We start from the raw sequence: 10,569 nt of genomic DNA on the forward strand, positions 1-10,569 counted from the left end.
ATTCTCATTAACTCTTAGATTCATGATAAAAATATGATTTTACTCTCACTTTTCAAAGTTTTTATTATAGTTAATACTCCCACTATCCATTTGTATCATTATCACATGTAACATGTTTAAATTAAAACCAAGTTAACCACCACCTCATTTTTATCAATATATATCTAGATCCAAATAATCATAAGTATTACTAAAAAACATGAATAACATCTTGTTGCATAACATGCATAAGCTTCTAATACATGAAAGATATCATTTATGCATTCATAAAACAAACCATAAGGAGCATGACTTACGATGATTATTTATCATCATAAGCAAATACAATATATTCACATGCATGTGTAAAATTATAATTCAACTCTCACTTTTTCAATACATTGCAATTAAGTAATATGAGCACTAAGTCATCACAAACAAGAACCAATATGCACAAGTAATAAACTTAAGTCCTCATATCCAAATCCAAATTAAATATGCACCTGATTCATATCCAATGAGAGTTATCTCATTATCATTTGGATATGTCAAACCTGATAAGCCCATTCTAAGACTTTAAACTTATCAAATATGATAATAAGCAATTTAAACCATAAGCATAAATTTAGATCCATTAGCAGATCCACACACAAAATTTAAATTCACTAAATTTATATGAGTCCATATCAAAAAACTGACTTGAGATATCATCATCAAGTCTAACACAATCCGTATTAAAAATGGATCTACATGAAAGCTTAAATAACTTATGCAAAATCATACATTACAAGAGATTTGACCATTGTCCAAATTCATATCCATATATTCTAAATTCAAATAGATCCACACCACACATCTAACATTATACTTATCTAGATCTATTCGGGTCAAACAAGGACCCATGCAGAATATATTATTAGGTCCAAATATTGATCTATTTAGGTTCAACAGATCCAATATTGATCCAAGTATCAGATCTAATACTTATTGATGCAACTTTTTCAATAAAGCATTTTAAAAATATATTTTCAATAAAAACATTTATGCAAACCGTGCATCAAATAATAAAAACCGGTTCACACTAGTGGTGAAGTCCAAGTCGAACTCAGGGAATGAAAAAAATATTTTATATTCCATAGAAGAGCTAAACTATTCTTTATTGCCTTGAAAAATAAAAGAATTAATTAACTAAATGAGAGTACGACCTCTGTAGAGGGCTTAAACAAATAAAAATAAAGTACCTTATTACAAACCCAAATTAATTGAATTGAAATAAATTAAAAACCTAAACTAAAAAGAAAAAAAAGGGTCTTCAGTGCTTTGAGCTTTTAGTCCCTTCTTTGTTGAGTTTTATTTTTCTTATTGTTGGTGTTTTGAGGGCTCCCTAAAGGCTCTTTGAGGGGCCTAAAGGGCCTTTTGAGGGAACCTTTTTGGGACCTCAGAGGGTTCTTTGGGGGTACTTTCGAGGGCTCACCGCACATTCAATCGCTTTCCTGCAAGAATAAAAAGATGAAACACGAAAATGAGAAAAAAAACTACACAAAAATCAAATGAACAAAAATCACAAAAGCAATAAATAAATTAACATGAAATAACTTACTACACTAAAAGATAAAATAATAAAACTAACATCTAACTAACAAGAATCAATTTATAAGAAATTAAAGCACTAAATTATGAAACTAACAAACTAACTAAATAATTATGGATTAATTGAAAACAACTATTTATCTAATTAATCATGAAACAAGAAACCGTGGATAACACTAATGCATAACATAAACTACAACTAATTAATGATTCTAGTAAAAAATGAATTCAAAACTAATTAGTTCAAAACATGAAATATAACTAAACCTAATCTAACTATTCAGTTAACTGATTTTTTTCATCAATGAACTACCTAAACAAGAAACATGTGAACCTAACTATGAGACAGATTAGAACAGACTTAACTAGTAAAAATCTAACTGACTAACACAACAAACAAAAAAATATTCTAATTAACTAACATAGCCAACAATATGCGGGCCTCAAAACCAAACATGATCAACTTATGATTTTGACAATTGTTGTGATCTACAGTGCACACACATGTGCATGTAGGAAAGAAAGAAAAATGGACAGATCATTGCACGCTTAATGAATCGGCGTTTCAAAAAAAAGAACGTGTAGGTTAGAAAATCGTGATCTGCAATACATGCAAATTTGTGTGATTTTTCAGATCAATGTTTTTTCTACCAAAGATGAATATCATGATAAAAAATATATCATGCAATAGTGTCAGCTTGAGATTTGTGTGAATTTTTATCCTTTAGGTGCTTCGTAAAAATCAAACAACTTTGCTTGAATATGCAAGGTTGATTGCAGGCTATGAAAACGATTAAAACTATGTTGCGTATTAAAGAAAATCAAAGATGAACTAGACGAAAAATAAAAGAAACACAAGAACTACCCTACGATGCGATGTATTCTAATCTAATATGCAGAAATGAAGGTATAACATCAAACTATTCTAAATGAAACCGTAATGCTGAAAATAAACTAAACTACATGCAATCACTCTAAACCAAATAAAGAAAAGAGGGAGAAGAAACAAACTTTATAATCTATTTCTGACGGAAGGGTTGAAAATAAGAAGTGGTCTTTCCATTTCAATCACACGCACCTCCAATCTCTTCGACAATGGGAGTAAGAAGAACCGGCGATGATGAGGGTACGAAGAAAAGAAGAGAAAGAAGAAGAAGCAGGAAGAACGGGGAAGAAAATTGGCTTGAGAAGAGAAAAGAGAAAAAAAGAGAGGAAGAAGAGGTAGAGAGAAGAGAGAGGGGGGGGGGGCAAAGATCCAAGAGGAAAAAATATTTTTCTCTTTCTCAAACAAGACTATTTATAGTCTTCTAATTAGGTTTTTAAAAATTCTTTCAAAAAGAGTGTACAATTTTCAATATTTCAAAAGACCTCTCTTTCGAAAAATATTTTCTAAAAACTTAATTAGTTTTCTCAAATTACTCTAAAAGGCTCAGTTTACTCAAATTATATTTTTGATGAAAAACTATGAAAACCTTCGCAAACAAGCATTTTTAAGCATTTATCGCACATGATCATGCATGAAAATGTATGAAATTATGCATAAAAATTATACATGATCACTTATCAGATTCAATATTGACCCAAACATCAGATCCAATACTTATTAGATCTAATATTGATCCAAACATCAGATCTAATGGATCCTAGTCCAGTTAACCTTGATCTATTGGATCAATAGAGTCATACCAGATCCATATATTAATAGGATCAAAATAGGTTCCACACTTAGATCCAAAATTTATCTACCATGCTACTGTATATCTGGATCTAAAGAGATACTATACAAAGCACACATAATGGATCAATTATGACAATATAAATAAATTATGACCATCAAGCTAATCTAGATCTAAACTTACCTTCCTTAAGAAGCCTCAATCCGGATCATAACTAGATCTAAAATAGTTTTAGTCAAAATAAAACAGTGGGAGGTTTTCACCAAATGAAATCGCTTTTCTATAAAATTTAAAAAGTTAGAAGGCCGTTCTGGAAAAAACAACAAACTAGAACACTAAACCAAAATTTTCAAAACTTTTTTAGTTAAACAAAAGATTGCATGCACTTTTCTGTAATTTCAGAAAGGTTTAAGAGACTGTTTTGGAAAAAAAAAAGAAACCCTTTCTTAGAGCATTTTATTGACATTGAATCTGGGACTGACATTCTGAACTTGAGCATTTGAGTAGGACTTTAAAATATTTCTTTGACCATTTCAATAATTAGACGTAGTCTTTGTTTCTTGTCTTTCATTTTTTTAGAGAGAGAGAGAGAGAGGGTGAGTGTCTTGGTCTTATTAAAGGTAGACTTTCACAAGCGCCAACCGAGAAGACATTCATTTTCGTCAAATCTTGAATGAAATAATAAAACCATGGAATTCTTTCAAGGAAGGAAAATCCGCACAAACACCGTCACTTTTTGTTGAATGTCATATTCAATGAATCCCTGTGGAATATCACTACGATTGATAAAGAAGGACATCCACAGAAAAGGGCTCTTGTATGGCATGATACGTCACAAACATGGGGGTACGGCTCGACACTCGGGTTCACAAGTAGGAGTCAAGTATACTCGATATCCCAAACCCATTACACCCACTACAACAAAGCAGTAGATTAGCGACGACCACATTCTGTCGCTAATCCGTCGCTAACCATGTTAGCGACGGATTAGCAACAACGCGGCGACAGTATGCTTACGTCGCGAATATTTCGACGCTAACTGGCGACGGAATAATTTTGTCGCCACGTCCGTCGCTAATTGCGACGGAATAACGAGCGCTATATTCCGTCGCCAATCCGCCGGTACTAAACGGCGACCACGGCGTGGCGACGGATTTAATTCCGTCGCTAAGCCGTCGCTAGATTAATATGAATAGCGACGGAATAATCCGTCGCTAATCCGTCGCAAAAACGAAAAAAAATCAAAAAAAAATTATTTAAAAATTAATTACCGAGAACTGTACAATTTATATTTCCTGTACAATTTATATTTCCTGTAAATAAAAAACAAACCACACAAAAAAATTCATATAACAAGTATCTATAATAATTAATCGTTCCACCTTAAAACTAAGAAGTTTAATTATTTACAATTCAACAATTACAATTAGGAAAAATAAAAAAAATAGAACTTCTTCAACACAGTCCTCTAATCATCGCCAAGATTTTGTGCGTCTTCTTGTTCATTGTCTTTATCTGTCCCTTCAGCTCCACTACCCTGATTATCGCTAGCAGCCTACACAAGAAAAGAACAGTCAGTATTGATAAACAAAATATAATGAAATAAATTACACACTATATGTGATTCTATCATGTGCTCATGTGTGATCTAAGGCAATAAAAAAACTCTATATGTGATTCTATCATGCTCATATGTGTGCTAAGGCAGTCAAAAAATTGAATATGTGATTATAGCATGTTCATATGTGTTCTAAGGCATATAAAAAAACTCTATATGTGATTCTACCATGCTCAAATGTGCTTTAAGGCAGGCAAAAAACTATATATGTGATTCGATCATGCTCGTATGTGTGCTAAGGAAGTAAAAAAATTGAATATGTGAATATAGCATGCTCATATGTGCTCTAAGGCAGGCAAAGCAAAAAATTTTATATGTGATTCTATCATAAATGATATATAACATGTTCATATGTGTTCTAAGGCAGTTAAAAAACTCTATATGTTATTATAGCATGTTCATATGTGTGTTAAGGCAGTCAAAAAACAGAATATGTGATTATAATATGCTCATATGTGTTCTTAGGCAGTAAAAAAACTGAATATGTGATTATAGCATGCTTATGTGTTCTAATGCAATCAAAAAAACTTTATATGTGATTCTATCATGCTCATATGTGCTCTAAGACAGACAAAAAGTTAAATATATATATATATATATATATATATATATATATATATATATATATGTGATTCTATCATGCTCATATGTGTGCTAAGGCAGTAAAAAAATTGAATATGTGATTATAGCATGTTCATATGTGTTCTAAGGCATCTAGAAAAACTCTATATGTGATTCTACCATGCTCAGATGTGCTTTAAGACAGTCAAAAAAACTATATATGTGATTATACCTGAGAGGGACCTGGAATCGAAGATCCCCTATCCTGAACAGCGGCCTTGATCTCATTTCGGAGAAAGGGGGCGACGGTGTATTGGAAGTAGTTATTCAGTGATTCATTAATGATCTCGCGTACATCATCACCGGAAAGAATAGTCGGCTGCTTGGAGCTTATGTCGGCGCAAGAAGTTGGTGAGCCGTAACTGGAAGAACCAATAACTGGTGAAGTGTTCATATTACTCCCAAACCCGAACACGCGACCTTTTTTTGGTTCACCTGCTGCAGTCACCCATGTTGTAGGATCAAATGATGAATGCTGAGTAGCGTCTTCGCCATATCGCTCTACCATTTGTTGCTCATATGCCTCCTACAAAATAATGTTTAAAGTATTCATTAATAATTAATGATAACATTATGATGACTTGCATATATATTGCAATGATTATTAATAGAATTAATACATACCATTGTCGTTCTCGCCTTCTCTGATACGAAGACTCCCGTGGTCTTCCGTTTATGTGTTTCTACAAACACATCCTTATATGGTACACTGCCTTCTTTTTCTGCTTCATGCGAAGTTAAATGACAAAAGATTTAGTACACAAATTTGCAACAATACTTATAAAATTAATATTATATATTGATGAGTTACCATTTTCTTTAGGTGGCTCCCAAATGTCTTAGATCCACCTGTGTGTAGATGGGCTTCGGGCATCTTCGATCGATTTTGTGAAGCCTTCGCAGAGCGATTTTTAAATGCATCTCCCGCCCACATATCGCACATTTCATCCCAGTAATCTCTCCTGATAGTAATAGGACCATGGCCCTTCCACAGTAATGGATCATCTACTACGCCAGATGCTTTTTTTGCTGCAGTCTTCATAGTGTGCAGCATGTCTGCAAATCGATTGGCAGCCACCTTCTGCCACACCTTCCTTGCATCATTTTCTTCCACCGTAGTTGCAAAGCGATTCGAAGCCTACAAATATTTTCAGAAAGTTAGTAGACATTGCTTAAATAAATTAAATATGAAACACATTAACTATGAAGAACAACTGTATACCATGAATGAGGACCACAATCTGTCTAATACCTCCTTTGGGTACTCTTTCCATTGAGCAAATGGTCCTGGTAGATGTTGAAGAAGTGAATTCCTAATCTCCTGTACTACTTCTTGTGGCTCAAACCTCGTGCTGCACATGAATTGTTACACAGTAAATATCAATATAAAATATTTAAAAGATATGCAATAATTGAAAACAAAATACTTACGGTCGATTATCGATATACACTATTCGAATGAGTCTTCTTGTGCCAGCCTGAGAAGACCCTGTTTCCTGTGTTGGCTGTTGACTTGTGCGATCAACTGGTGTAGGTGGGTCGTGTACAGGCGCAACATCATCTGTAAAAAAATACACACCAAGTTCTCAGAATGTGCATTTGAACTAATCAAGCATCTAATTAGTTATATGATATACCTATCACAGGAGCCCGTGAAGATGAAGGTTGAGCCTGGCTACTACTGGATGAGCGACCACTATAACCTCCACGAACCATATTCTAACAAATAACATATGTCATACAATACATTCAAATAATTCACATCAAGTATTACAATGCATTCAAGTCATTCACATCAAGCATTGCAATGCATTCAAATAATTCAAATCATTGACATCAAGTATTGCACTAATTCAAATCATTCGTTAATTGCATAAATTATAATACATTCAGATAATTGAAATCATTCACATCAAGTATTACAATGCATTCGAATCATTCGTATCAAGTATTACAATACATTGAAATAAAATTTTTAATCATTCACACCAAGTATTGCAATACAACTCACATCAAGTATTACAATGCATTTAAATAGAGGTTTGTAGTATAAGATTTTGCTCACTAGCTTGAGAATTCTTCCTCGTCACTAGTTTGACTTTCTTCTTCTTCTTCTTCTTCTTCTTCTTCTTCTTCTTCATTGTTTGCCCATCCACTTGGTACATCATTTGGATCACATTCCTCTATGAATGTTTCATCAGCCAATGGAGATATGACATGCATATCATGCGCAACATCGTGACCATAAGCGAAGTCACAGACATCATCTGATTGATAGTAATCACTGTCTTCAGCTAACTCATCTTCTTGTAACTGATCATACTCGAGGTATAGTTTGGATTTCACCTTGCAAACTGCCCACCATTCATTTCTATCTGACTTTTATACTCGGATATGAAGTATAATAAACTTGTTGAGCTTGCGAGGCTAATATGAATGGTTCATATGTTCCAAACCTGGATTTATGATTCACCTCCACAATGCCTGAAGCTTTGTCGAGTCTTGTTCAGTTGGATCAAACCAATGACACTTGAATACCGTAACCCTGTTATTCATGCCTAAGTAAGTCAACTCCATTATTTCCTCTATAACACCGTAGTAATTATGTTCATTTTCACCGTAGCTGCTACCCTTGACACACACGCCACTATTTATCGTTGATTTGTTTATACCGTAGTCTTTTGTATGGAATCGATAACCATTTACGATATACCCGTTGTAGCATTGCACAACTTTGGTCGGACCATTTTCTAAATCACATATTCCTTGATCTTTAACATCACCATGGCGAACCTACGCACAGACATAAACAATTATTGTGATCACGATCAATTAAGTAACTTAGTGTTGTTTATAAGTACAAAATTTATGTTAGCTTCTTTACCAACTGTTTCAACCACTCCACAAACTTAGTTTCACGTTCTTTTTGTACTTCTGCATTAGTGAGATGTGAAACTTTGCTTTGCAACTCCAGATCAAATCGTCTGCAAACCACAAATACTTATATTACCGAGCCATGTATCCACATATAGAACATAAAAGGATTTATAATTGAGTTGCATATACATATACTTACTCGATGTATGGGTCGATCGCTGAACAATTAAAAAGAATATAGATGTGTGCTGCATCTTGCTCTCGATCTGTCAATAGCCTTAATCGGCAACTACCAAATGCATGCCCAAGTCGTTGAAATATCGACAGCTTGTCAGCTACAGTTACTTGTTCTCCATCATCGTTACGGGGCGGGCATGTGTAACGTGTTGAAATATGAGGTTCGAAGTACATAGATGAGAAATTTGAAATCTCTTCTAAAGTGTACGCCTCACAAATAGAGCCTTCTACTCTTGCTTTATTACGAACCTTTTTTTTAGGTCGAACATGCATCTGACAAGAATATATATTTCAAATTTTAAATATCTGTCATTAAAGAGACAAATATAAAAAAACATATACCTTTCAAATGGGTACATCCATCGATATTGCACAGGGCCACCAACCCTTAGTTCATATGGCAAATGTATGATCAAATGTTCCATAACATCGAAAAATGCTGGCGTAAATATCTTTTCTAACAGACAAATAGTGGTGATGACAGAGTCCTCGAGATTCTTTACATCTGATACAATGACCTCCGATGCGCACAATGTTCTGAAAAATCCACTCAACTCAGACAATACCCCCCATATAGGTTTGTCTAACATATCATGGAATGCTAGGGGTATCAATCGTTGCATAAAGATATGACAATCATGGCTCTTCAACCCATATAACTGTCCATCGTCAATCTTCACAGCCCGAGCAATGTTAGAGACATATCCATCTGGAAATCTCAGTTGTCTCAACCATTGACATACATGTTTTATTTGATCAGGTCCGAGTACGTACTTCGCCTTTGGTTTCAGTACTTTGCCATTATACTCTTTGAGTTCCAATTCTGGTCTTTTACATATTAATTTTAAATCCATACGGGCCTTCGGATTATCCTTTGTTTTTCCTTTAATATTCATTACTGTATTGAACACATTATCAAACACATTTTTCTCTACATGCATCACATCCAAATTATGTCGTATCAATAGGGTCAGCCAATACGGTAGTTCCCAAAAAATAGATTTTTTCGTCCAATTGTGTTCCTTCCCAAATCCACGGAAGGGTGTAGGACTGCGGGCATCTGTTAATACATCTGGAAAGTATCGCAATCTTCTTAAAATCTCTATGCCAGACAATCTTGAGGATGGACCTTTCATTTCAGTTGTGCCTGCTGTAAATGCATTCTTTTGACGTCGGAACGGATGATCGCTGGGTAGAAATCGACGATGGCAATCAAACCAGCAAGGCTTCCTTCCATGCCTCAATCTAAAAGCTTTGGAATCCTCCATGCAGTACGGACAAGCCAACCTCCCATGTGTGCTCCAACCAGATAACATACCATATGCAGGGAAGTCACTGATTGTCCATAGAACAGCGGCCTTCATGTTGAAATTTTGTTTTTTGTGGGCATCATACGTGGTAACACCGTCATCCCACAGTACTTTTAATTCATCAATCAATGGCCTTAGATATACATCAAGATTTTGGCCAGGTGAGGTCGGACCAGGGATCAACAGAGACAAGAAAAGATTTGGACATTTCATACACAAGCTTGGTGGAAGGTTGTATGGAGTTACAAATACTGGCCAGCATGAGTATGGAGTTGATCTACCCCCAAATGGATTAAATCCATCTGTACATAGACCGAGTCTAACATTTCGCACTTCCATTGCGAAGTTCTGATGAGTACGATCAAAGTGCTTCCAAGCTTCAGCGTCAACAGGATGCGTGATCTTGTTTTCATCGTGTCGAACTTTATTTGCATGCCATCTCATGTGTTTAGCTGTCTTTGAAGACATATACAATCGCTGCAATCTAGGAGTGATAGGAAAGTAGCGGAGCGACTTGTATGAAACTTCCTTTGATCTCGTGCTACCATTGCCTCTTGTCTTTGGCTTGAACCGAGGATGCCCACATGACGGGCATGATATGTCGTTTTCCTGCTCCTTGAAATACAACATGCAGTGATTTGGACAAGCATCAATCTTTTTG

At 34.8% G+C, this 10,569-nt stretch overlaps 1 protein-coding gene across 1 annotated transcript; it reads right to left on the minus strand.

Annotated features, from left to right (window-relative positions):
* Positions 1–4,225: 4,225 nt before the first annotated feature.
* On the minus strand, positions 4,226–5,895 carry LOC149835782 (uncharacterized). Its single transcript, XM_090010666.1, has 2 exons — positions 5,657–5,895; positions 4,226–4,800 (listed from the first exon to the last, which is right to left on the minus strand). Exons 1-2 carry the CDS (start codon positions 5,876–5,878, stop codon positions 4,714–4,716), a joined length of 309 nt encoding a protein of 102 aa, XP_089866792.1. The 5' UTR covers positions 5,879–5,895; the 3' UTR covers positions 4,226–4,713.
* Positions 5,896–10,569: the final 4,674 nt, after the last annotated feature.

The sequence above is a fragment of the Nuphar pumila genome, chromosome 6, assembly GCF_984573655.1.
Source record: "Nuphar pumila chromosome 6, dmNupPumi1.hap1.1, whole genome shotgun sequence".
Taxonomy (NCBI): domain Eukaryota; kingdom Viridiplantae; phylum Streptophyta; class Magnoliopsida; order Nymphaeales; family Nymphaeaceae; genus Nuphar; species Nuphar pumila.